General features: G+C 50.4%; 1 protein-coding gene across 4 annotated transcripts; it reads left to right on the top strand.

Moving 5' to 3' along the window:
- Positions 1 to 27,839, top strand: Arap3 (ArfGAP with RhoGAP domain, ankyrin repeat and PH domain 3). Of its 4 annotated transcripts, none has more exons than XM_052742030.1 (33): positions 1 to 92; positions 1,868 to 2,402; positions 2,509 to 2,570; positions 2,670 to 2,781; positions 6,113 to 6,307; positions 6,435 to 6,504; positions 6,733 to 6,853; positions 6,969 to 7,153; positions 7,237 to 7,343; positions 7,835 to 8,034; positions 8,143 to 8,228; positions 8,361 to 8,543; positions 8,702 to 8,837; positions 9,472 to 9,588; positions 10,014 to 10,161; positions 10,258 to 10,360; positions 12,535 to 12,754; positions 13,382 to 13,445; positions 13,659 to 13,822; positions 16,346 to 16,558; positions 17,192 to 17,297; positions 18,950 to 19,097; positions 19,383 to 19,451; positions 20,716 to 20,790; positions 20,880 to 20,994; positions 23,087 to 23,215; positions 23,296 to 23,429; positions 23,651 to 23,733; positions 23,836 to 23,871; positions 24,541 to 24,604; positions 24,716 to 24,853; positions 25,075 to 25,113; positions 25,564 to 27,839. In XM_052742030.1, the coding sequence occupies exons 2-33, from the start codon at positions 1,885 to 1,887 to the stop codon at positions 26,035 to 26,037; spliced, it is 4,614 nt and encodes a 1,537-aa protein (XP_052597990.1). In that variant the 5' UTR covers positions 1 to 92; positions 1,868 to 1,884; the 3' UTR covers positions 26,038 to 27,839. The 4 variants fall into 4 exon arrangements, with proteins under 4 accessions (XP_052597990.1, XP_052597989.1, XP_052597992.1 ...); XM_052742029.1 differs by having other exon boundaries at positions 6,110 to 6,307; XM_052742032.1 differs by lacking the exon at positions 16,346 to 16,558 and having other exon boundaries at positions 6,110 to 6,307.

Genomic DNA, 27,839 nt, shown 5'->3' with positions numbered 1-27,839 from the left:
GGGAGGGCTGCGGGGAGGCGGTGCTGGCTCGGCCGGACCCCCTGCCTCGGACAGCGCGGCGGGCACCCGGGAGCTGACGAGGCTACAGCGAGGTGAGGACCCCAATCCCTCGGGCCCAGCTTCTCAGACTCCACCCCATCACCTCCTCCAGGACCTCTGCGGACTCCCAGGGCCCCTCAGTGTCGGCTCCCTTCTCCTCCTCTCCTTCCTCCCTGCCACGACCCGCCCCTCCTGGTTGCCAGGTCTCTGCCCCCTCCCTCCTTGCCCTCCCCCAAGCCCACGCTGCCCCGCGGGGACACGCCCGCACCTGCCACCTCCATCCCGTAAGCACCTCCGGGCTCCCAGACAGTGCCCAAATGCCCTTGAGCCCAGACGGAGTCATCCACCAAGAGAGTGGAATCTGACCCAGGGCCTGGGGTTTAACACCCCGCACCCCAGCCGGGCCTGGGGATGGGACCCAAGCGTAAGAGGAGCCAGAACTGACCCCGATAATGGAGAGGGAACCCTGGACCAGAACCCAGTAGGAGAGCAGCAGGGTTGGGGGCAGCAGGAATAAAGCCAAACAGCAGAGGCCAGGCGAGGGTCAGAGGCCGGCCGGCAGAGCCACAGACAGAATTTAAGGCTTGGTTAGAATGCCAGGGCCTGACAAGTTTTATAATACGGAACAAATACAGAGGAGAGGGACAAAGGTAAATTTTGAGAGACGTAGGTGGTGGTAGAGCCAGGTACAGACAGGACAGAGCCCAGAACTCTGGGGGAACTGAATCTGAGATGGATCCAGATCCAGGGTACGCAGCAGGGTTCGGAGTAGACTGGCCCAATAGGGTAGGGCTGTGGAGACCCGATCGGGTCTGTTGTGTGTTTTCACACTGCTGAGTTAGAGTTGTGTGTCTCCCTATGTGTTTTCACACTGCTGAGTCTCTGTGTGTAACTGTGTGTGTCGTCACACAACTGAGTCTGTGTGTTTTCACACTGCCGAGTTAGAGTTGTGTGTCTCTGTGTTTTCACACTGCTGAGTCCATGTGTGTGTGTTTTCACACTGCTAAGTCTCTGTGTGTGTGTATGTCTTAACATAGCTGAGTTTGTGTGTGTGTGTGTGCGTGTGCGTGTGTGTGCGCGCGCGTGCGCTGCATGCGTGTACATGGAGGGGAACGAAGAACACCTTGGACTACCTCTCCCCTGGGGTCACTCATTTGTACAGCCAGGCTCTCCACCCATCTCTGTTTCCTAGGTGGCCTCGGCCCAGGCTAGGACCCCACACACTGGGATTAGTTGGGGCCCTCTGGGCAGCCTGACCACAGCAGGCAGGATGTGGGGGTGGCCAGGCTAGAGGGACAGGAAGGAAGTCTGAGGAGAGACAATAGGTGGAAGTGGAGGAGGAACTGGGAATGAGCAGGATTAGGATGTCCTGAACCTCGGCTCTGGAAACCAGTGTGAGTGGAGTCTGTTTCTCCTTCTCCCTCTCTGGCCTGCCCCTCGCCTGTCTTACTCCACAGCTGGATCTGGCCACCTCAATGGCCTCTGCCTCTCCACCTCTGCACCCTGCCCTGCCCTGTGGCACTCCAGCATCTTGTCTTATGCTTACTCAACTGAATGCATAGAAAGCAGGAACAGAGCTCAGAGGCAGGCACTTGGGGACCAACACTAGCACCACGTGCTGTGAGAATGGGCCTCAGTTTCCTCCCTTCCTGTAAGGAGAGAGCCTGTTCTTATGTTCTGGGATGGCTCTGTCCCCAGACCACAGCCTTCGGGCGTTCTCCTTTGAAAGAAGACTGGAGGCTGGTACCCCCATCCAGGCCTCAGACTCTGGGGTAGGGAGGGGGGAATCTCAGCTTGAGCCCTCCCTTCACCCTGCACCTCCCCCCAGCAATGGCCTGAGAACCCATGGCTGCCCCTCAGGACCTGGACATCTCTGTGTGGCTGGCTGCGGTGCATCTGGAGCAGTATGCAGACACTTTCCGGCGGCATGGCCTAGCTACAGCGGGTGCAGTCCAACGCCTGGGCCACGAGGAGCTGAGGCATTTGGGCATCAGTGCTACCGGACACCGGAAACGCATCCTGCGCCTGTTGCAGGCGGGTTCTGAGGGTTCCCTGGATTCCCAAGTGGATAGTACCATGGAGCCATCTCCCAGCCCAGCCCCTGATGACCAACCCCCCAAGCCTGTGCCCAAGCCCAGGACGGTGTTTGGGCTCACTGGCCCTGCCACTGCCCAGAGGCCTGGACTGAGCCCAACCTTCTGGAATTCAGAAGCATCCAGGGACTCAGGGAGCAGCCAGAGGTCCTCTCCTCTCCTTCCTTCCTCCTCTGAACAGCCTTCCGTCCCCAATACCATGGAGATGATGCCCAATGCCATCTACTTCGGCCTGGACTTAAGAGGCGGGGCCCAGGCAGCTCAGGATGTGTGAGTTGGTTTTGCTATCCAGGGATTTGATTCTGTGGAGAGGAAGAGTTCAACAGGGCATGAGGACCGTTCTTTTCCCTTAATAACCAACAGAATTTCTTTCCAGGACTCCAGACGGTTCCCAGGCAACTGCGCCAACCCCTGCCTTCAGGCCCACAAAAGGCACAGGTAGGCAGGTTGCTAGAGAGGAATTGTGTCCAGCTGCATCTCAGACATTCTGACTTCATTCCCTCTTCCTTTTCACTACCCCTCTCCTTATCCTGACAGTGCACATCATGGATCCTGGTTGCCTGTACTACGGTGTCCAGCCTGTGGGGGTCCCAGGAGCCCATGACAGGAGAGATGGCAGAGGTGTCTGTCAGGATAGGGCTGAACACAGGTGAGTACTCAGAGGGACAGCGGTGGGAAGACAAGGAAACTTAAGGAGCAGCTGAGTTAGCCATGGTGGCCGTGTGTCCAGTTACTCCTCAAATGTGCATTGAGCACGCCCTCGGTGGCAAGCAATCACTAAAGGTGCAGGGCATATACAACTGACGCGTTTCTGCTCCCGGGCAGCTTGTGAATCAACGGGGCAGACAGACCACAAGAGAAGTACGTAAGCAAATAGATACCTAATTAAAATTCCAAAGTACTGCTCCCATTCAGCAAATACTGAGCACTGTTACATACCAGATAAAGACACTTAAGGAGATCGGTATGTGCAGAAATCCCTTAAAAAAAAAGTATCTTTTTTTGTTAAGATGCATTTTTATTTAATGTGTATGGGTGTTTTGCCTGCATTTATGTCTATATAGCATGAGCATGCCTGGTACCCTTGGAGACCAGAAAAGGGTTTTAGATCCCCTGAGACTGGAATTATAGACAGCTATGAGCCACTCTGTGGGTACTGGGGATTGAACCCAAGTTCCCTGGAAGAGCAGTAAGTGCTTCCAGCAGCTGAGTTACCCTGTTCTTACAGGAAGATAGTTAATAAATGGTTTTGTTTGTTTGCTTATTTGTTTGTTTGTTTTTCAAGATAGAGGTTCTCTGTGTATCCCTGGTTGTCCTGGAACTCACTCTTAGACCAGGCTGGCCTCAAACTTGGACATATAGGGTAGGACCTATAGGGGTGGTCACTCTTACACTTAGTGACATGGGAAGCCACTGGAGAGTTTTGACGCAGATTGTGACAGGACCCCTCCGTTGGCTTTGCTGGGAATGCTATGGAGGCAAAAGTGGCAGAGCATGTTAAAAGTCTTCTGCAGCAATCTGGGTGAGAGATCTCAGGGTGCAGTGATGGGAGTGGAGTTGATGAGAAGTGGCTGCATTTTTAGGGTCAAGTGTCATACTACGGTGGTGTACGAGAGGAAAATAGCAGGCAAGCATTGACGCTGAAGGCCTCATCGCGAGCCTCTGCTGTCCTGTAGAGTAACCACTAACCACATGTGATTGCCGAGCGTGTGAAACATGCTGGCCTGCATCGAGAAGAGCTGGAAATGTAAAACATCTGCCAGAACTGACTGCCGAAAAAAAATTGTACTAGATGAATACAGCATGTATAGAAAGAACTAGCTTAGTGATTTTTTAGTGTGTGTGGGGGGGTGGTGTGTGTATATGTGTGCATAAATGTGTGCACAGGTGCACTTGCCCATGCATGTATGTGTGGAGGCCAGAGGATGACATCAGTGGTCTATGTTGTTTTCCACCTCTTTTTTTTTTTTTTTTTTTTTTTTTTGAGATGGATCTCTCACTGAAACTGGAGTTCAGTGGCTAGGCTGGCCCGCAGGTGAGCCCTGGGGATCCACCTACCTCTGATCCTCATTGCTGGGCTACAGACATCCAGCATGGTGCGTGGCTTTTCATGTGTGCTGGGGATCCAAACTCATGGTGTCATGTTCATGTACCAAGAATTTTAACCACTGGTTTATCTGAGCCAGAGATTTCAATATGGAAACTGTCAGCATTTAGAGGGAGTGTGGAGGAGAAGAGACCCAGTCCAGAGCCTCGATGCCTTCCTACATCCAGAGGTTTGGGGAAGAGGAAGAATCATTAAACAGACTGAACTGAAATAGCCAGAGAAGGAGAAGGAATGCTAGGAGAAGATGATGTCATCGGAGCCAAAGGAAGGGCATAAGGAGGAGGGAGCAGGCTCAGCCTGCTGCTGAGCGGGCTGCTGCTTAGTAAGCTGGGGCTGAGACTTGACCTCTGGAATCATGGAGGTCACTGGGGACTCTTGACAAGGAGTGGGAGAGGTGAGAGCCAGCTCAGTGCAATTAAGAAAGAATAGAGAGAAGCCGGTTGGCGGTGGTGCATGCCTTTAATCCCAGCACTCGGGAGGCAGAGTCAGGCAGATCTCTGAGTTTGAGGGCAGCCTGGTCTACAGAGTGAGTTCCAGGACAGCCAGGGCTATACAGAGAAACCTTGTCTCAAACAAACAAACAAGAAAAACAGGAAGAATAAATAGAGAGGATTAGACAAGACAGACATATTACCGCACTTTTCTGCCAAGAACAAAGATTTGGGGTGACTGCTAAGGATGGAAGTGGAGTGACGGAAACAGTTTTTATACGGAATGTTGTATGTGTCTGTGAGTGAATAAGAACAATTTGGTGGAGAGGAGGGTGAGAAAATCCACAGTGATGTCTTTGTGTAGGTGAGAGTTGTGGAATCAAGTGCGTGGAGGGAGTCGGGCTTCAGACAGGTGTTTATTACAGTCACAGGAGGTAGGCAGAGAACGTGCGTGAAATTGGATTGATGTGGTGCTGTGAGTCTGTGGGGTTCTTGTCTGATTGCTTCAGTTTCTCAGTGCAATAGGAAACAAACCTTAGTTGTCCCACAGCCTGGGAACTTTGAAAACTACAGGTGCCTGGGCCTAACTCCCAGAGATGAAATTTTAAGTGTCTGCAATAATATCCATATACTGATATTCGTTTAAAGCTTCCCAAATTTTGTACTGCTGAGGCCAAGAACCACTGGAGAAGTAGAGAAATCTATCCTTTGCACGAAGATGGCATAAGCAAAGAGTTGGAGGATAAGAGAAAGCTCAGGAAAGTATGGCGAATGTGTTCTAGGCAGAAGAAAAGGCCCTGGAGAGTGGAGAGAGTGTGGCTGGACTCTAGCAAGCAAGAGCGACGGCGTGGGATAAGATGAAGTCAGGGGCTTCATTTTGCAAATCCTTGCAGCCCATGCATAGAAATCTGAGTTTATCCTAGCTATGAATGGGGCATTATTGAATGGTTTCATGCAGAGGAATGCAATGATCTCATTTGCATTTTTCAAAGAGCGCTAGTGGCTCTGAGGGGCGGGATTGTGGGAGGGAGGACAAGAACGAAAGCAGGTGACCAGCTGGGCAAATTGCTTCATGCCGGTGAGCAGTGGTGGAAACTAATTCGGGGGGAGAGAAAGCCAAGAACGTTTTGGAGAAACAACAACAACAGTCGTATATGTTGATTAGCTATGAACGATGGCAGGACGGCACTTGCAGGTCTTTCCCATTTCCAGAGGAGAGAGACTGACATTTCCCAGTAAAACCTCCAAGTACACTCAGGAGGAAGCTTCATGGCAACCTTTTGGGTTGCCAGCTTCTTTACCCCATTTGTTTACAAAGCAGGTCTCGCACCTGCCAGACATGCTGTAGGTGTTATGGGTAGGGGTGGGGACTTACCAAGAGATTGTCGAGGGCACCTTGCTTGACTTGTGTCCCTTCCTCTTGCACCCATCGTGCTCAGCAGGCAGGATCTGGAAACACGGGAGGATCCTGGCTATGCCAGCCTCGAGCTACCTGGGGACTCCATCCTTTCGCTACCCACCCAGGGTGCAGAAGAGACCAGTGATGACCTCATTTCACCCTATGCCAGCTTCTCCTCCACGGCGGATCGTCCCATGCCTCTGCTCAGTGGCTGGCTGGACAAGCTCTCACCTCAGGGGTAGGGCTGCTGGGAAGGGAAGGGAGAGGAGGAGGGATGAGAGGTAGGGGGCAGGTTCTAGGCCGGGTGATTGCCCACAGTGTGCGTTCCCAAACACTGAACTGATCTCGGCCTCTTCCCTCTTCAGAAATTACGTGTTCCAGAGACGTTTCGTGCAGTTCAATGGAAGGAACCTGATGTACTTTGGCAGTGACAAGGTAGGGGACTGGAGCTGCTCTATGGACACCAGAGAGAGAAAGATAGTGAGGGCTGAGAGAGGCTGAGAACTAGAAGGACTGGAAGTCCATGGTGAAAGGATGGCCACAGCTGCTCAGTGTCGGCATCTGAGGTCGCTGGCTCAGCAGCTGTAACCGTGTGGATCGAATGCTGAGCTCATGAAAGTTCAGTGCATGTAGCTCCGTTCCTGTCCCCCCGGATCTCTCCAGGACCCCTTCCCCAAAGGCGTGATCCCTCTGACAGCCATCGAGATGACCCGAAGCAGCAAGGACAACAAATTCCAGGTCATTACTGGCCAGAGAGTATTTGTGTTTCGCACGGAGAGCGAGGGTGAGGCCCAGAGCCCACTGGGCTAGGGTAGGAGGGAGGCTAGGTTAGTACACATCCCAATGACCTGCTTCCCTGTCGCCATCCTCCGCGCCCCTCCCCCCCCTGCCCCCACCAGCTCAGCGTGACATATGGTGCTCCACACTGCAATCCTGCCTGAAGGAACAGCGCCTCCTGGGCCACCCCCGCCCCCCTCACCCACCACGACCCCTCCGCACTGGCATGTTGGAGTTGCGTGGACACAAGGCCAAGGTGTTTGCTGCCTTGACCCCTGGAGAGTTGGCATTGTACAAGAGTGAGCAGGTAAAGAGGGCTGGGCGGGAGCTGATGAGCCTGGCTAGCCCATTCTGGAATCTAACAGTGTTGTGCACCCCTGCCCCTGCTAGGCCTTCTCTCTGGGCATTGGGATCTGCTTCATTGAACTGCAAGGCTGCAGTGTCCGAGAGACCAAGAGTCGAAGCTTCGATCTGCTCACGCCCCATCGCTGCTTCAGGTGGGGGCCTAGATTGGTGGAAGGCGAGGCTAGGGTGTGTTCAAGGGAGATCACAAAGGGTGCAGAGGGCTGGAGGCCTCCTCAAAAGGATGTCAGAGGGTATAAATGATGAGGTCACGAGAGGTCAGTGAGCAAGGTCAAGATGTCAGGAAAGGAAGATGGGGACGCCGCTCAGTTGCTCCAGTTGCTTGCCTGGCATGCACAAAACCCCAAGTTTGATTCCCAGCACGGCATAAATCAGGCATGGTAGTGCATGCCTCTAATCCCAGCCCTCGGAGCCAGAGGGCCAGAAGTTCAAAGTCATCTAATCATCAAAGTCATGACCATATACTAAGTTTGAGGCCAACCTGGGATGGATGAGACCCTGACAAAAATTAAATAAAAATAATAAGATTCTGTCCCAAAAGTGGCCCCAGTAGCTCCTGTAGGAATAGCCTGGGATAGGATGTGGAGGGAGGTCCATGCCCATGGACTGGCTGTCCACCCCTCAGCTTCACAGCCGAGTCTGGGGGGGCTCGACAGAGCTGGGCGGCCGCTCTGCAAGAAGCAGTAACCGAGACCCTGTCTGACTACGAGGTGGCTGAGAAGGTCTGGTCAAACCGGGCAAACCGACATTGTGCTGACTGCGGGGCCTCCCGCCCGGATTGGGCTGCTGTCAACCTGGGGGTGGTCATCTGCAAGCAGTGTGCAGGTGAGAGGCGGGCCTCAACTCAAGCATGAATCGGGAGGAGAGGGACTGGCAGGGGGGACTTGGCCAGGACTCAGAGTACTCTGCCACGTGGCTTTCACGTGCTTACAGGTCAGCACCGGGCCCTGGGCTCTGGGATCTCCAAGGTGCAGAGCCTGAAGCTGGACACGAGTGTCTGGAGTAATGAGATAGTTCAGGTGAGGGGTCTGAGGGAAGAGGAAGGACGGGATGGAAAGGGAGCATCCAAAAGCAGACTTTGGGTCCAGCTTGGGTTCGAGGCTGTTTGGAGACTTTTGAATTCTGGTCACTTGTCTCTTGTCACCCTGTAGCTGTTCATTGTCCTGGGAAACGATCGTGCCAACAGCTTCTGGGCAGGGGCGCTACCTCCAGGTGAAGGGCTGCATCCAGATGCAGCCCCTGGCCCTCGGGGAGAGTTCATCTCCCGAAAGTACAAGCTGGGTCTCTTCCGGAAGCCCCATCCTCAGCATCCGGATCACAGCCAGCTTCTACAGGTAGGAGGGATGGGTTGGTGTTCGTGGAGGATGGGATGCCGACCGTATTGGAATGCCTAGACCTGGGTGATAAAGGCTGCTTTTGGTGATGAGAGACACAGTTCCTGGAGGAGCTCTTGGACTGTGTATGAGGCTGACAGACGCTTCCTTCTCTGTAGGCACTGTGTGCAGCTATGGCGGGACCCAACCTGCTCAAGAACATGACTCAGCTCCTCTGTGTGGAAGCCTCTGAGGGAGAGGAGCCCTGGTCCCCTTCAGCCCTCAATGGCAGCCTGCTTAGTCTTCAATCATCAGGTCATCCTCTCAAGTAACTCCTCTCTCTCCCTAGGAGTTCTCACACCCGACCTGTGACATTTCTTTGAGGAGGGGCCCCATTACCTCATTCCCCTACCTATCACAACGGCAGGCTTGGCAGTTTCCCAACCCCTCAGACTTCCTGAGGTCAAGGGTTGATGGCTGAGAGCCTGAGGTCACTGCAAATGATAGAATGTGCCCAGGTGTGAGTACGCTACCATCTTGACAGCATCAACCTGCCAGGCAGGTCTCATCTTCCTGGGGACATTCTTATTGTCTGAATAAGTAGTTGGTTTAATGACTTTTTTGGGGGGGCTTCCATTTGTCAGGCCAGATAGGCCAAGACACTTGAACGATGGCCATGCTCTGAAGTGCCCACCTAGAGCGGCCTGCCTGGTAGGGTGGCTGGCAGGGAGAGAAGTAGGCAAACACTGGGCTAGAGGCCTCTCTATGTCCTTTCCCCATGTCACACCCTTCCAGTCTGGGTAGTGAGGGACTCGGACCCATCGGGCTGGCTGCACGCCATGCTGTTAGTGGAGTTGGGTCTCATGGTCTGGTCCCAGGGGACGCGTTTTCCTGAGGGAGTCATGCCATCCCTCCACTGTTCTCACCCGATCACTTCTTCGCCTTGCAGACTCCTCCCCTGGAGTATACAATGAGGTGGTAGTGCCTGCCACTTACAGAAGTTTCCTATACTGTGGTCCCATCAGCAACAAGGCTGGAGCCCCACCCCTTCGCAGAGGCCGGGATGGTGAGCAGGAGCCTGGGGATAGGAGGAGACAGGTTAGGTGTGAATGTGCTTACAGAGAGACAGAAGGACAGAGCTGGGATAGGAAAGCGCCCTGGAGTGGGCTGGGATGCTGGGGGTGAGGGAGGGACCGGGTCAGGTCACAGCACTAGATGATAGTTAAGAGATTCCGCTCTGAGGTCAGACTATCGGGGTCAAATATCCACTCTGCTCCTTCCTACTTGTGTGACTCAGACATGCGGCACAGACGGCAGCCTCAGTTTTCCCATCTGCAGAACAATACATAAGTATAAACACACTAGAGAGGGCTACTATGAAGATTCTATAGTATCAGCCATAGGAAGAAGGCTTGACGTGAAATGAGTATGTCGGAATGGGGCGTGTGACAATGAGGAGGATGACAGCTCCTCCATCTCTCTTCCACTTAGCTCCTCCCCGCCTGTGGTGTGTGTTGGGAGCTGCCCTGGAAATGTTTGCAACGGAGAGCAGCCCTGAACCCCTCAGCCTTCTCCAGCCCCAGGATGTTGTATGTCTGGGTGTAAGCCCCCCACCTGCTGATCCAGGTGACCTTGACAGGTGACGCTCCTCTCTCCACCCTGGCTCTTACCAGTGTCCAGCCTGCCAACACCGTCATTGTCCCCTGATGTCCTCCTGACCTCATCCTCTCTGCAGGTTTCCATTTTCCTTTGAACTCATCCTCACTGGGGGGAGAATCCAGCACTTCGCCACAGACGGAGCAGACAGTCTGGAGGCCTGGATCAGTGCAGTGGGCAAGGTGAGGAGGCAAGACCCCCCTCTCCAACAGCTCAAGATGACCCCATCTCCATTCGCTCCCACCCTGTTCTCTTCTAACAGGCAAAGCTGGCTGAGAGCTTATTCTGTGCCAAGCCCTGTGTTTTAAGAAGTGCCCACTCAATATCTCATTTAATTTTTACAACAACCTTTAGAGGTATTTTTAATGATATAGTTTATGGAAAGAAATGCAGTCTTAGAGGCTAGGAATTCATTTGGTCAAGGTCACAGAGCACAGTTCTAAAATCCAAGTGCGTGTCTCTAGAGCTCATGACCCAGCCTCCCTGTGCTCTGCCCTCTTCTCACAGGGCAGCTGCCCCTCACTCTTGATAGCATCTTCCTGCCCCTAAGTTTTCCAACAGGCAAAAGCTCCTTTTTTTTTTTTTAATTTAATGAAACAGGGTGTTGCTATGTAGCCTTGATTAGCATGGAACTTGCTGTGTAGACCAACCTAGCTTTAGACTTGAAGCAATCCTCCTGCTTCTGCCTCCTGAGCACTGGAATATCAGGCATGCACCATCATAGCCAGCTATAAGCTACTTTCATAAATCTTGCTTTCTCCATACCTCGACAAGTCAGTCTCTGTGTCTTAGCCTCCTTTCCTGGGAAGTAAAAAGTTTCGGCTCAGAGCCAGACATCCTGAGATCTGAGTCCTACAACTTAGCCCCAGGAGCTCTTCCGTGTCTGCAGAGTGGGTGTGAAGATTCACCCCTAGGGATTCGGATTAAGTGACATGTGAGGCCCACACACAGTAAGCCCTCTGTCTGTGGGCGTTGAAATAATGGTGGTGGTGATGCTGCTGATGACGTCAACCTCTCCCACCTAAAACAGCTTTTCCCTCCTGAGTTCTGTTCACCTTCAACTTTTCACCCCGGTGCCTTCCTTCCCTCCTGACAACTTCTCAGAAAGTTGTGTGCCCCTCCTTAACCCCTTCCGGGTGCCTTCCTCTGCTTAGACTCCCCTAAGCTGCTACCCTGAATGTCACTAGTGACTTCGCAGGTCCAGAGGCCTTCCCATGTCATCGCTGCTGCAGCTGACGCTCTGCGCACCATGCTGTGTCTCCTGATTATTTGTTCCATTTCATGATAGGATATGCACACAACTTGAGAGGAAGCATTTTGAATCTTTCATAGCAGTTTGGCAGAATGATTTTATTTGTTGAATCTAATTATCCAAGTTAAGAGTTCATATGTCTTTTTTCTTTCTTTTTTTAAAATAGTTTTTACATTTATTTTAATATATATATATATATATATATATATATATGAATGTTTGGCCCTTATGTATGTATGTATGTATACAGTGTGCATGCACAGTGCCCACAGAGGTCAGAATAGGGCATCAGATCCCCTGGCACTGGAGTTGAGGATGGTTGTGAGTCACTTTGTGGGTGCTAGGAATTGCAGCTCAGTCCTCTGCAAGAGTAACAAGTGCCCTAAACCACTGAGCCATCTCTCCAGCCTGTCTTTGCTTCTTCATTTTAATTTTCTAGCCATTAATTTTTACTATTTTTTAATGAAAGTGTGGGTGACAGATTGGAACCCTTAAAAAACAAGAGCACCCCCTAGATTTTTTTTACCCATGCAGCTGGAACAGACTTCTTGGAGTGGGGCCTCAGAACATCCCCTGTTCCATGAGCCCTCTCTGTTGTGTCCTGCTGGGAGGGTTGCCCAAAGCACAGCGATTCTTCAGTAGAGCATGCTGGCTACTCATACTCTCCCACCTCACTTAGAGAGCAAGACAAGCTGGGCGGTGGCAGCACACACCTTTAATCCCAGCTCTCGGGAGGCAGAGGCAGGCGGATCTCTGTGAGTTCAAGGCTAGCCTGGTCTACAGAGTGAGTTGCCGGACAGCCAGAGCTGCTACACAGAGAAACCCTGTCTCCAAAAACAAACAAAAAAAAAGGGGGGGGGGGAGCGGGGGGGGGGGAGCGAGACAGCCACACAGGGTCTCCTATATGCTGGAGCAAACTGAATGAATTTCTCCCCTGTCTTCTGTTCCGTTCCCCTCCGTTGCTCTCTCCCCATCCCACTCCCCCACCCCCATCTCCCATTCTTCTGCTGTCCCTTCACGGTCTCTCACTCTCATTTGCTTCCCCGACCCCTTGTCTTTTCCCTACTTTCCCTTCCCACCCGTGTCCACTTTCTGTCTCCTCAGTGGTTCTCGCCGCTCAGCTGTCACCAGCTGCTGGGCCCTGGGGTGCTGCGGATGGGACGCCTGTTTCTACGGTCCCCCTCCCACGCCAGCCCGGCCCCTGGTCTCTGGCTGTCAGGGTTCGGCCTCCTTCGTGGTGACCACCTCTTCCTGTGTCCAGCGCCGGGCCCTGGTCCCCCAGCCCCTGAGGACATGGTGCATTTAAGGCGTCTACAGGAGATCAGTGAGCAGGGGTGTGGGCGGGGCTAAAGGGTGGCCATGGGCACGTGCGGGACTGGACCCTTTTTATTTGGGGATTCTTATGGGAAAGAGCAGAATGTAATAGCTCGGATATAAGTTCTGAAGTCAAACTACCTAGATTTAGACCTCATTCCCATCCATTCCTAGCTTGTGGCATTGGAGGAGTTACTCAACTCTTAAATGCCTTGGTTTCCTAATCTTAAAATGAATAATAGTAAGACCTTCCTCCAAGGGCTAGAGCGAGGTTCAAATAAAGAAATGCGTAAAAACTTTTATCACAGAACCTGGCAGGAGGCAACTTGTAAGTATTCAGTAAGTATTATTTGCTGGTTGGGGACCAGGATGAGGGACTACGCATCTTCACTATTGTCTTCTGAAAGAGAAACATGCTAGAATAATGCAGTAGGACTCTGGGCACAAGAGACCTGGGTTTTAGCTCAGCTTTGCCACTTTATAGCAAACAGTGTTAGGCAAATTATTTAACATCTGAGTACTTGTATATAGTGTACATAGGGTGTAATAGTGTGTCCTTCACTAGTGGAGCATTGTCGTCAGGCTGCTAATCTGGCTGCAATGATGTTGATGATAATGTTCAAGGATTCTTCTATAGGTGTGGTCTCTGCAGCTGAAACTCCAGACAAAAAGGAGCATTTGGTCCTGGTAGAGACAGGAAGGTAATGTTCTACTTATCTGTGACCCTTTGAACCCAGCACCCTCTCACCCCTTCCTTCCTGTTTCCTCAAAGTTGCTTCCCCATTTAGGGAACTATCTGGACTTGGTGTTGTTGCCCCCTGCTGGTCGCTCTGGGAATTCAGCTCTATGTGCTCATTTCCTTCCGTCTGATCTCCGGAGCCGGCCGGCTCTAACTCAGGCGTCTTGGGTCTCAGGACCCTGTATTTGCAGGGAGAAGGCCGGCTAGACTTTGCAGCATGGAACACAGCCATTGGGGGTGCTGCCGGAGGGGGTGGCACGGGGCTGCAGGAACAGCAGATGAGCCGGGGAGACATCCCTATCATTGTGGACGCCTGTATCAGTTTTGTAACCCAGCATGGTGAGTGGGCACTGATGGACAATGAGCCAGTGGGAGGGGGGGAGGGGCTGAAGAAGCCAGGGTGTGTGTGTGTGTGTGTATTACCTGAAACATGTCACCAGCTGGCCATGTGACTCTGCCTTAGTTCCCTCATCTATAAAATGGAACCAACCGTCCTCATCGTCCAGTCTAGTGTGACAGCAAGATGGTGTGTGTCACAATGAGCACAGGGCCTGACAGGCTGTCCCTGCTCAGAGGTGGCACTGGTATAGAGGGTGAGAGGAACACAGGAAATGTGAGGATTCAGAGAGAGATAGTGGACTGAGAGGAGGCACCTCGGAGGCAAGAGCTAAGCTGGGCAGTACAAAATCCCTGAAGGGCTGAACAGAATGATTCTATGGGAGAGAGAGTGTGGGGATTTTACCCACCAACCCCAGAGTTCCCCCAGAGTTTTCTTGAGTGCGAGCAGCAGGAAATATTAGAAGGATTTAGATTGTGGAGATAAACAGATAGAAAATACAGGATAGCCTCGAGAGGACCTGGAACCTATTCCAACAGGCCCTGACTGTCTCTGCCCTAAGGCATTTATAGAAACGCCAAGGGGTGGAGCAAAAGACCTCCCCTCAGCACAGCCAAGTGCAGACCATCTCAGACACCTGCACTCAGGCCCGTGGTCCTAATCATCCTCTCCATGAAGACCTGCTGGGTAAAGCCACGAGGAACCTGAAAACGGGCTCCCACAAGAGAGTGCCCAGGATGCTGGGTCTTTGTGGAGTGTGGCCCAATGTATTTACATTCGTGTGGATTCTTTTTAGGAGGCTGGGTATTGAAAAAGAAAAATTCATAGGAAACCAAGGAGGTTACAGGTCCTAGGTTCCATCATGGGCAATGGATAGTCAGTGGCTAATGACATTCTCCCCACTTTGGCAGTAACCTCACCGGTGATCTCACCCTCACCCGGTGATCTCGCACTCACCCATCTCCTCACCCCCTTTTTTTTTTTTTTTTATTTTTCGAGACAGGGTTTCTCTGTGTAACTTTGCGCCTTTCCTGGAAATCACTTGGTAGCCCAGGCTGGCCTCGAACTCACAGAGATCCGCCTGGCTCTGCCTCCCGAGTGCTGGGATTTAAGGCGTGCGCCACCACCGCCCGGCTTCCTCGCCCCTTTTTTAAGCTTCCCTAGTATTCCTAGGAGGGATTCAGTCTGAGACCCCGAGAGAAGGCCCTGGAGTCGATGCACCTTTTCTTCCAAGGTCTCTGCATTGCCACACTCATTTGATAGGTATTGGATCAGGTGCTGCCGTACGGCTGTCAGTGAGGAGCTTGGGGAACAATGCGTACAGACTACTGGGAAAGATGGGTATTAGGAAAACAAACATCATCAGCTCCCATTATTTGCAGGAGTTATGTTCTCCAAAGCCAATGCAAACACTTAATTACTTGAATACTGAATCTCAGTCCCAAGGGAGAGGCAGGATGAGAGTCCTCTGAACTTCTGGTCCCAAGATTTTTACCAACCAATCCATAAAAAAAACCTTGTCTGACATGTTTTGTCATGTAAAGGCAGATATATATGTATATATATATATATATATATATATATATGCAGTTTAATATATATAATTGATTCATTGACACTCAATTCAAGGCCAAGATCAGCACAAACTTACATCTGAATGAAGCTTATTTAGTGTTCTCTGGAAGCCACATCACAGGATTCTCATACTCTGCAAGATTACCAGCGTCTCAACATTCTACATACTCTGGAGAGAGCATTTTAAACAGCAAAATCACCAACAGAAAGAAAAGGAACACATGACTAAATATTTCATAAAAGGGATGTGGCTGGGGCCACAGCTCAGTGTCAGAGTATTTGCCTAGTATGTGTGAGGCCCTGGTTTCTATCCCTAGTTCCTCAAAAAAGAAAAAAAAAAAGGATATTTATTTATAACCTGAGACCTTAGCTAGGAGCACGTGTGTGGGAGAAAGAACTTTTTCTTTACTCTGTCTGTAGTACAAATTAAGTGGAGGTACACATGGCCCTCTGTAGCCACAGTTTCTACATCTGTATATTCAGCCAACTAAACACAGAAATTTTGAAAAAAGTTGTAGTATATATGTTTTCTTTTGTCATTCTTTACATCGTATTACGTATTATAAGTAATCCAGAGATGATTTACGTAGGATTATATGTAAATACACCACTTTATATAAGGAACTTAAGCATCCATAGATTTTGTCATTTGTTGGGGAGGCTGCCAGATCCAATCCTCCATGGATGCTAAACAATGACTTACTGATGTTAGGGTTACAAATAAATTTTGTTGATCAGGTGAATGCTTAATTTTAGAGTGTGTGGACATGACATGCATGACGGTGAGATCAAGAAAGGACTTTCCATCAGGGAGCTGAGAACCAAGACTGGTCTAGCAAATAGCTGAGACCAAGCAGCCACATTCCATGGGGATGATCATAGAGGTGCTGCTCCGTGGGTGGTGTTCTGTCCTCATGCAATATTGAACAGGGACTGTTGGCTGTTTTCAGGGCTTCGGCTGGAAGGCGTATATCGGAAAGGGGGTGCTCGGGCCCGCAGCCTGCGCCTCTTGGCTGAGTTTAGGCGGGATGCCCGGTCAGTGAAGCTCAGACCCCGGGAACACTTTGTAGAAGACGTTACTGACACACTGAAACGCTTCTTTCGAGAGCTTGACGACCCCGTGACCTCTGCTAGGTTACTACCTCGCTGGAGGGAGGCTGCAGGTACTTCCAAGACTCACCTGGGATCTCCATTTTCTTCCTTCAGCATCCACAAAGCTCTCTTGTGGAACTGGAGAGTGAGCCCCCTCCTCAACATTCCCCACCCTGGGTGATCATCCAGATGCTTGGCTTGGGGAAATGTCCTAGTCTGCTTTCTATTGATGTGATAAACATCATGATCAAAAGCAACTTGGGGAGGAAAGGGTTTATTTGTCTTAACATTTTCATATCATAATCCATCCCTCTCTGAGAAAAGCCAGGGCAGGAACTCAAGCAGGAACCATGGAGGAAAACTTATTACTGGCTTGCTCCGCATGACTTGCTCAACCTTCTTTCTTAGACCTGCTCATGGGTGGCACCACCCATAGTGCACGTGGCCCTGCCACATCAATCATTAATCAAAAAAATGCCCCCACAGACATGCCCACAGGCCAATCTGATGGAGACAGTTCCTCAGCTGAGGTTTCCTCTTCCCTGGTGACTCCAGTTTGTGTCAAGTTGACAAAAACTAACTAACACAGTGAGGAAGGAGGCAGAAAGAGATACAGCCACCCTGGGTTTGCTTCTCAGATCTCTGCCCTCAGCCTCCATTCTCCCTTCCTGGTTCGCCCCAACTCTCCTTTCCTCTATCCCTAGAGCTTCCCCAGAAGAATCAGCGCCTGGAGAAATACAAAGAAGTGATTGGCTGCCTGCCTCGAGTCAACCGCCGAACGCTGGCCACCCTCATTGGGCATCTCTACCGGTCAGTATGGTCAGGCCCTCTAGCTTCCTTTCCTGATCCTTCATCAGTTCAAACCAAAGCCACAATTTCATTCATTCATCAGTTTCACGAATAGCTGTTACATGAAGGTTCATAAAGATTCAGAGAATGGATTTAGGGACTAAGTAGACTGAGGTTTTAATCAGGCTCTCCCATTCTAGCCATGTGACTTTAGGTTAGTGTCTTAGGGTTCCTGTTGTCGTGAAAAGACTCCATGACCACGGCAACTCTTTTTTTTTTTTGTTTATTCGTTTTTGTTTTGTTTTGTTTTGTTTTTTCGAGACAGGGTTTCTCTGTGTAGTTTTGGTTCCTGTACTGGATCTCTCTCTGTAAACCAGGCTGGCTTCGAACTCACAGAGATCACCTACCTTTGCCTCCTGAGTGCTGGGATTAAAGGTGTGTGCCACCACTGCCTGGCTTACAGCAACTGTTATAAAGGAAAAAAAACCTTAATTTTGGTGGCTCGATTACAGTTCAGAGGTTTAGTCCATTATCATCATGGGGGGAAGCAAAGCAGTATGCAGGCAGACATGGTGCTGGAGAGGTAGCTGAGAGTTCTTACATCTCGACTCAGAGGCAGCAGGAAGTAGTCTGTCTCACTGGGCATGGCTTGAGCATATATGAGATCTCGAAGTCGCCTCCACAGTGACACACTTCCTCCAACTAAGGCTACAGCTCCTAACAGTGCCACTCCCTTGGGGGGCCGTTTTCTTTCAAACCACCATAGTTAGCTATCTGTTCTCTGAGCCTCACTTAGCTTGTTTTTAAGAGGAAGGTGAAGTAGCAAAGTTTCTACCCGATAGGTTATAGGAAAGTGAAATGAAATAACCCATGTGAAATTCTTAGTCTAACACATGGCCTGTCATAAACTTCAGAAATGATGAGAAGTCATCATAATTATTATGTTTATTAGTCTAGGCCAGGTAAGGAATTGGCTCTAAGAAATAAAGATTATGACGATGCAGCCCCACCTTTACCAGCCTGTCAGGAGGAAAGACTTTGTGAAGTGGGGTGAATCCCTGGCTATGCTGCATCGGCCACACAATATTACAGTCAGGCTTGCTGACTACAGGATCATTAGCAAATCCAGTCCCTTGCCTGGGTTTCCAAATACAACTCTGTAAGGCGTAAAGGCCACACCCATTCATTGATGTGTTCCATAACTTCTTTTGTAGTACAGTAGCTGAAAAGAGAAGTTACAACAGAGAGTGTATGACCTGAGGGCCTAAAATATTTATCTCTGCTCTTTACATAAGAACTATGGTCCCAGCACTCGGGAGGCAGAGCCAGGCGGATCTCTGTGAGTTCGAGGCCAGCCTGGGCTACCAAGTGAGTCCCAGGAAAGGCACAAAGCTACACAGAGAAACCCTGTCTCGAAAAACCAAAAAAAAAAAAAAAAAAGAACTATGGATACCTGCTCTAGTAATGATCACCCATACCCTAACTATGTCCCTGAGAGAGTCAAAGCTCCTTGAGGTCAATACTATCTTATTCACGAATGTATCCCCAGCACTTAGCCTAGACCCTGGTATACAGTAGAGGGCTAGTAAGTGTCTGCCAAATTAATGGATTAATGTGTTGGTGAAGTGTTGAGCATGGGCTGGACTCTGGTGCCTCTCTCTCTCTCTCTACAGGGTGCAGAAGTGTGCAGCTCTAAACCAGATGTGCACACGAAACCTGGCCCTGCTGTTTGCACCTAGTGTGTTCCAGACGGATGGGCGGGGGGAGCATGAGGTGCGGGTACTGCAGGAGCTCATCGACGGCTACATCTCCGTCTTTGATGTAAGGCTTTCCTAACCCTGCCATGCAACCCCTCTGCCCCACCCCTGTGGACTCAGAGTCTGGACCCTCATCCCAAAAGCCCTTGCCTACCCCTGCATTGGCAACCTCCTCCCAGAGTCCTGGGCTTCCTTTATCCCACTACGTTAACACCAACGTCCTTTCATCATTGATTCCTGGCTCTTCAGGCTTCTGACCCTCTAATCCCGTTCTCCTTTGATCCTGATATGTACCCCACCTCCCTCCTTTCCTAGCAGCCCCTGACATAACTTTTGGTCCCTTCGGCAGATTGACTCTGACCAGGCAGCCCAGATTGACTTGGAGGTTAGTCTCATCACCACCTGGAAGGATGTACAGGTAACTTGCTCTGCCTTAGACTGCTGAGTGGGGCGGGAGGGATATCACCATAGAAAATGAGCCTTCTGCCGGCTGCTGGTGGCGCATGCCTTTGATCCCAGCACTCGGGAGGCAGAACCAGGCGGATCTCTGTGAGTTTGAGGCCAGCCTGGTCTACAGAGTGAGATCCAGGACACGCACCAAAACTACACAGAGAAACTCTGTCTCGGGAGAAAAAAAAAGGAAGAAAGAAAGAAAGAAAGAAAATGAGCCCCCCCCCCTTTTTTTTCACTAAAGGAGGCTTCTTTTCAGCCCGTCTCTCACACATTGACCCTCATCGGCTCTTTGGTAGACAGGGGAATCCCCAGGAGGGAAGTGCTTTGGGCGGTGTGTTTGCTCCGTTTCTGCCATGAGGATTCTTCAGGACCTCACTTTCTCTGTGATACTGAGTGCTAAACCAAGGGCCTCACATAGCCTAGGCAAGCATTCTCTCACTGAAATACATCCCCAGCACCCCACTTCTAAATGCAGGAGATCTCAGGAAAGGCAGGTGTGGAGGTCCATGCCTGTCATCCTAGCACTTGGGTTGTGGAGGTAGGAGGATCAAGAGTTCAGCGAAGAGGATCTCTGCAGGCCAGGGAGGGAAATGTAGCTCAGATCACGTGCTTGCCTGGCATGCATGAAGACCTCAGTTGGATCCCCAGCACCATACAAAAAAACCTGGCATGCTGGTGGCACATGCCTGTAATCCCAGCGCTTGGAAGGTAGAAGCAGGAAGATCTCAAGTTTAAAGTCATTCTTAGTTACACAGCAAGCAAAGCCAGCCTGGGTCTGTATGAAGATCTGTCCGAGAGTTCAAGGCCAGTGTGAGACCCCTGGGGGGATATGGGGTGGGGCAGGAAGAATATTATATAAAATATAATAGCAAGTACTGCTGAGGACATCCCATGTTTCAGGCATTGCTGACCTCATTTTAGCACCACATGACTCTATCAAGTAGGGAGTCTTATTTTTTTTTTTTTTCCAAATAAAGAATTGAGGCTCTTAAGTTGCTTCTTCAAGGTAATGGTAGGTGAGTGGCAGAGGAGGAACGTAAGTAGTCTTGACTGCAGACCTCTTCTTGAAGCCACTGTATCCACACTGCCTGAGGTAGCAGCATAGGAGGCTAACATGGATTCCCCCAATCCTGGAGTTCTACTCAGGGGCCCAAGGCATGTTGGGAGGGAGGGCACTCTTCCATCTTGGTATTTCTGTAACCTCTGTGTCCTCTTTTATCCCCCCTCAGTTGTCCCAGGCTGGAGACCTCATCATGGAGGTCTATATAGAACAGCAGCTCCCAGACAATTGTGTCACCCTAAAGGTCAGTCTCTAGGGATTGGAAGAGGAGGGAGAAGGGAGGGGGGCAGGCGCCACGGTCTAACAGCATGGGTTCTCTTGTCTGTATGCTAGGTGTCCCCAACCCTGACTGCTGAGGAGCTGACTAACCAGGTCCTGGAGATGCGAGGGACCACGTCAGGGGCAGACTTGTGGGTGACATTTGAAATTCTTGAACACGGAGAGCTTGGTGAGTATGGTCACATATTTGTGTGTGCGGACACATGGCCAAGGTCATTGATGACTTCTCTGTTACCAAATGTGATGACCATTTAACTAGTCCACTCATCCACATGAGAGGGTGTTCACATGGTGGATGGACTCCTTTTCTCAATCTTCTTCTCTCGGCTTCATCAAAGGTTCCCCCTCTATCTCAAAGGAGGCTTCTTTTCCCCGCTTTGACCTGATTGACGTGTTAGAAGGGCCAGGAACCCATCTTCTGGGCCCTTTCTTCCTTTCTACCTACATTCCTCCCCATGGCTTTAAATACCATGAACTGACACCCAAATTAATTTCAGTGGGCTGGAAACTCACTATGTAGATCAAGCTGGCCTTAACTTATGGAAATTCTCTTGCTTCTTTCTCTCGAGTGCTGGGATGACAGGTACACCCCACCACGCCAGGGTGACAGCCCAATTTTTCATCTCTGGTTCAGACCTCTCCTCTGCACTATAGACTTACGTATCCAATTGCCTACTTGACAGCTCTACTTCCCACGGGCATTTGAATACCGAAGACTGACTCCCCTCCTAGGCCCCTCTCCAATATAAAGCCCAGACTATTTTCTGGTTTTTCTTTTTCAGCAAATATTACCACAGTCCACACAGTTATCAAGTCCAGAAGCCTAAGGGTCCTCTGCCCACCCCTCTTCATCTTCATACTCAATCCACCCATTAATTAGTCCTATTGATTGTATTCAAATCTATCACTTTTCTCCACCTCTGTTGTTTCTACGCCCCTAGTCACAGTCACCATTATCTTTCTGTCTCCCAATATGAACCACCGAAACACATAGTTCTAGACTGGGAACAACTGGACAGTGTTCCATTTTTGCCTCTCTACAGTCTATTTTCTGAAGAGCAGCTAAATGAACTTTTCAAGTATAAACAAGATCCCACTATTCCTATGGTGAAAACCTTCAGATGGGTTCCTAATGAATTTGTAATAAAACTCGAAGTCCTTATCACGGCCTGCAACCCTTGAATGTGTGGCTGTTGTTTATTTCTCAGACATCATCTCACATCAGCCATTCTCTAATCTGTCTCTTTGCCAGAGCCTGGTGGGCCCTCTCCCTACCATGTTGAGGACCGAACATAGGTATTTGAGAATGGAAGGCAAGCAGGCATCACTGAGTCACATACATCCCTAATCTGGCCACACTGGCTGTTCAGTTTCCCCCAAGAAGAATTCTTGACTCATGGAATTTGTTCTTACATTTCATCCTATAAGATCTTACCTGAGGCTGTGGCGGTGCATACCTCTAATCCTAGCAGTAGGGAGGCTGAGGCAATTGGAGGACAGTCTGTTCTTTATAGCTTCCAGGCCAGACAGGGCTGCATAGTGAGGCATTGTCTCAAAACAAAGAAACATCCCAAACCCAAATCAAAAAAATATAAATGAAAAAGATCATCCATGGTCTTAGTACAGTTTACTTTCCTTAATCTTCAACTAGATGGATGGGCCTCGTCTACAAATGCAACTTCTAACAGGCCTTGTCCGACTTGCCTACCTCACTTGCTCATCTGCTTTTCTTTGTCCCTTTGTTTCTCTGTGTGTCTCTTAAATATTGTTATTTCAAAGCGATTATTGGGGCTGGACAAATGGCTCAGTGGTTGAGAGTGCCACAGAGGACCAGAAGTTGGTCCTAAGTACCTACACTGGGTAGCTTACAACTGCCTGTAATTCTAGCTTCCAGGAAAACACACACACACACACACACACACACACACACACACACACACACACACACACATATAAATTAAAAATATATCTTTAAATTTTTTTGAGTCATTACTGGTCTCGCTCTGCTTTGTTTGACTGATTACCAGTTTACTGTTGGCTCCTTCATTAGGTTGTAGCTTCAAGAAAGCGGGTTATATATGTATCATTCACACCATTGTATCCTGGGGACAGCGTGGTACCTGGCATAGCATTAGGGTTAAAATAAATGTCTGTGCTTAGACAGGTGGATGAATGAATTAATAACTAGTGGGAGATGAGGTGGGGGCTCCAGGCTTTGTCTAGTTTTTGTGATCACCACCGGCCTCAACATTTCCCTTCAGAGAGGCCACTGCACCCCAAAGAAAAGGTCCTAGAGCAGGCCCTTCAATGGTGCCAGCTTCCAGAGCCCTGCTCAGCCTCTCTGCTCCTGAGAAAAGTCTCCATGGCGCACGCTGGCTGCCTTTTCACAGGTGAGCCTCTTCCCTCAGCCCAGCATTCCTCAGGCCTCTCTCCCAGGAGCCTCCACCCAACATTGCTCTTCTGTGCCCAGGAGTCCGGCGTGAGAGCCCACGGGTGGGGCTGCTACGGTGTCGTGAGGAGCCACCTCGATTGTTGGGAAGCCGCTTCCAGGAGAGGTTCTTTTTGGTGCGTGGCCGCTGCCTGCTGCTGCTCAAAGAGAAGAAGGTGATGTTCCAGGACTAGAGGGATGGGATGCTGGTGGCCAGTCAGGCAGCAGGAGGGTACCAACCCCTGACTCCGCAGCCCATATCCTCACCAATCTCATTGCTTCCCTGACCTTGATCTTTCTGACTCCATGATCACATGTCCCAATGCATCCATGACACTCTTCCTAACCACAGTGTTCTTGCGCCTCTCAATCTTACCACCTCTGTTCATGTTCTCAGAGCTCTAAGCCAGAACGGGAGTGGTCTCTGGAAGGTGCCAAGGTCTACCTGGGAATCCGCAAGAAGTTAAAACCTCCAACACCGTGAGTGTTCCTCCTGAGCCCTGACCTAGAGCTTTCCTGCCATTACCTCTCTGGCTTTTGGTTACCCTATATCACTGCCCACTGCCCCCCTTTGCCTTTCAGGTGGGGCTTCACTTTGATACTGGATAAGATGCACCTGTGAGTATCTCCTAACTTGCTAGCTTCTTCTCTGGCTCCGCCCTGCTTCTTCTCTGTGCGCGCCTGCATGCATTCATGTGTGCGGAGATCAGAGGTCAACTTCAGGTGTCATTCAAGTGTCACTAAGACCTGGGGCTTGCCAGTCAGGCTAGGCTGGTTGGCCGTGAGCCTCAGAGAGCTGCCTGTCTCCAACTCTGCAGCTCTGGGATAACTGGCACTAGCCACCATCCCAGCATCAGTTTTTTTTCTTTTCTTTTTAATCAAGAAAATACCTATGTAGGTGTCATTTTGCCGGAATTTATATCTGTGCACCATGGGCAAGTCTGGGGTCCACCGAGGCCAGAGGAGGGCATCAGACCCCCTGGAACTGGGATTACAGATGGTTATGAGCCACCACATGGGGGCTTGAAGTTGCACCCAGGTCCTCTGGAAGAGCAGCAAGTGCTCTTAACCTCTCTGAACGGAGCCATCTCTCTGACTGCCCCCCCCCCCTTTTAACACGGGTGCTGGGGATCCGACTCCGGTCCCTATGCTTGCATGGCCAGCACTCCAACTGCGCTCTCTCCCTAGCCCTGCCCTGTCCTCTTTCCTCCACCATCCCCTTCTCCATCCCTCCACGCTTAGTGCTAGGACTCCTTGCGTTTCCTGAATCCCTCTGTTCACCCACAGCTGTCTGTCCTGCACTGACGAGGACGAGATGTGGGACTGGACCACAAGCATTCTTAAAGCGCAGGTGAGGAGAAGGAAGAGCTGGGCTTCTGGTCCCTCTGGGGACCAGTCGTTACCCCCCCCCCCCCCAGTGCCTCCCAGGTCGACTCGTGCCGACACCTCACTGTCTCCTCAGCATGATGACCAGCAGTCGGTGGTTTTACGTCGTCGCTCCTCCTCTGACCTGGCTCGTCAGAAGTTTGGCACTATGCCCTTGCTGCCCATCCGAGGGGATGACAGTGGAGCCACCCTTCTCTCGGCCAACCAGACCCTGGTGAGACCCTCCCCCCAGCACGTCCTAAACATCTGATCCCTGCTCTTACCTCTGTCATGGTGCAGGAGGAAACGGCTTGCCTGCGGCGTGCCAGATGCCCACCCACTCACCACGACCCTCTTGTCCACATCCTTTGTGCCCCTCCCTTCCTGCCACCACCTCTGTCGTCTCACTTTGTCTCTGTCTCTCCCTCCCCTCGTCCCCACTCTACCTGTGTCCAGCGGCGGCTACACAACCGGAGGACCTTGTCCATGTTCTTTGTGAGTATCGTGCTCGCTCTAGCTTTGTGTCCGCCAGCCCCTGCCTGTGTTCTGTGCTGCCTCCGCCCTGGCGCGCTCCATGTCTGTGCTGATGCAGGCCATCAGTGTGTGTAATAGAGGAGGACAGTGGGGGGTGATATGATGCAGAAAGGAGAAGGTAATCACGAATCTGAGAAGCAGAAGAAAAAGGGTCGAAGTGAATGCATCCTGGAGCCAGAGAGATCTGAATTCAAGCCTCACCAACTACCATTTCCTTACTGTGTGTTCCAGGGCAACTTAACCCCTCTGCATCTCACTCTCCTGCAGCGTGACCCACTTGCATGGGGTTGTTGTGACATCATATATGCCAAGTATTTTGTAGTGTCTGATTCAAGGAAGAACTTGATCAAGGGTTATTAATACTGTGACTCTAACATTGTGTCCGTCCTCTGCTCTCCCATTCCCATCCAGCCAATGAAGTCATCCCCGGGGTCTGTGGAGGAGCAGGATGAGCTGGGGGAGCCTGTGTATGAAGAGCCAGTGTATGAGGAGGTCGGGGCCTTCCCTGAGCTTACCAAGGTCACGACTGACTTCTCTTCCACATGGGAGTGGACAGCCAAGTCAGAGACACCCCTTGCCAGCCACAGGTCCTTTGATCAATCCCCCCTCTCCAAAGCAAGTGTGTCAGGCCAGGAGGAGAGGATACCTGACTCTTCTTCAGGCCCCCCTTCAAAGAGCAGTCCTCAGGCACGGGGGTCCCTGGAGGAACAGCTGCTCCAGGAGCTCAACAACCTCATTCTGAGGAAGGGAGAGCCTGCTGCATGTCCAGAAAGCCCTTCCCAGCCCACTAGCCCCCAAACCCCCAGCCTTCCAACACAGGCGCCTGGTTTACCCACCCAAACTCCCTGCACTTCAAACCCACCCTCCAGCCAGCCCCTCACATGACGCTAGGGCCAGCAGTTGAGGAGGTAGGTAACCAAAGAAGCCGGGCTCTCACCATGGCAGACATCACTGGGAGCTTCTTCTGCCCTAGATGGATGACTCTGGAATCCAGTATGGTACCATGGAAGGAGCACTGGACTGAGAGCCCTGGAGACTGTGTGTTTCAGGGAAGATTGTGGCCCCTTTCTGGGCCCAGCCCATTTGTCTGGACTATGGAGTCACTAAAATAAGGAGAGGAGCAAACAGCAAACTATGCTTCTGAGCTATAAGCCTTAATATCTTTCCTCAATAAGGGCAGCTCCTGTTTTATATATTTGATAGAGTGGTTCAGCGAGAGGTTTGGGGAATAAGGATGATTGTACTGCATTAAACAAAAGTGTAAGTTTGGAAGCCAGAGATATGCATGATGTCCAAAATTATCTTATTCCACTTTCCATGGACTAGAACTACCCTCAGGCCCTACAGTGGGGTGATTGATGGAGGTTGAGAGCAGGGGCAAAGGGGAGCCAAAAAAGAATGGGTCTCTATTAATAAACTTTGGAACCAAAAGGCTCATTTTTCAACAACATTCATTCATTCAACAAATATGTACTGAGCACTTAATGGTGCCAAGTCCAGTGATACAATATGAACAAAACAAACAGGATCCTTGCTCTCATGGAGCCTGAAGAAAGGAAACAGAAAACACACACACGTGAGTTTAGTACTTCAAAGAAACTAAACTACGTGAGAGCTTGAGAGTGAATGTGATGTGGCCTTTACACTGGGTGGATGGGAGTGAAAGCCTCTGAGGAGCAGAGACAGAGGAGTGCAAGGAGCAGGCAGCAGGCATGAAACCTGAGCAGTGCAGTGGGAGAGGCCTTGCTTGGCCCCGTGGCAGGAGGACAGCAGCTGGAGCCGAGACTGGGGAGTAGGAGAGGCTCACCTTTAATCCCAGCACTCCTGAGCACAGGTGGATCAGAGCTCAAAAGACAGCCTGGTTTACAGAGTGAGTTCCAGGCCGGCCAAGGTTACAAGGCTACATACCGTTTCAAAAAACATTAAAAAAAAAAAAAATCAGGAAAATTTGGAGGACTTGACACAGCAGAGAGAAGCCCTTCATCAGAGCTTCTGGCTAAAACCTTTGCTAGTAACACAGCAAGAGTTCCAGTACAATTAATTGCTTGAGGCCTTTCTCCCTTCCCAGTTATAAACCTGTAATTTTCTAGGAATTTCATTAGAAATCCATCGACAAGCATAGAATATGTAATCAACCCCTTATGCAACTCCCGTGGCTTTGGCTTTTGGCTTCACTGTATAAGAATTCCATCTGTAACCTGTATCTCTCTTATCAAAAGAGATAGAAGGAAAAGAAAAAAAAAAGACTTCTTAGCAATCCTTTAAGATGTAATCTGAGAGCTGGGCATGGTGATGCACACCTCTAATCCTAGCACTTGGGAGGCAGAGGTAGGTGAATCTCTGTGAGTTCGAGGTCAGTCTGGTCTACAAAGTGAGTTCCAGGACAGCCAGGGCTACACAGAGAAGCCCTGTCTGGAAACAAACAAACAAAAAGATGTAATCTGAGAAGCACCAAAAGAATATACATGGCTAGTGCTAAGACAAATTAATTGCTTGCTCTCCCTCGAGGTGCCCATACCCACACACGGGTACAAACATACCTTCCCCTGGGTTCCCTCGGGAACACATACCACCACCTCTCCTACTTGGATGTGTCTTACTTTCTTCTGATTGGATTTTTCTCTTCACTCTTGTGCTTTGACCTATATTAAAATATCTTTAATAAAATTTCCAACTCTGCTTCATGA

The sequence above is a fragment of the Peromyscus californicus genome, unplaced genomic scaffold (genome assembly GCF_007827085.1).
Source record: "Peromyscus californicus insignis strain IS unplaced genomic scaffold, ASM782708v3 Scaffold_17__1_contigs__length_78620276, whole genome shotgun sequence".
Classification (NCBI taxonomy): Eukaryota; Metazoa; Chordata; class Mammalia; order Rodentia; family Cricetidae; genus Peromyscus; species Peromyscus californicus.
Note: the sequence above shows the minus strand (reverse complement) of the source record. Positions and strands in the feature narration are given on the sequence as shown.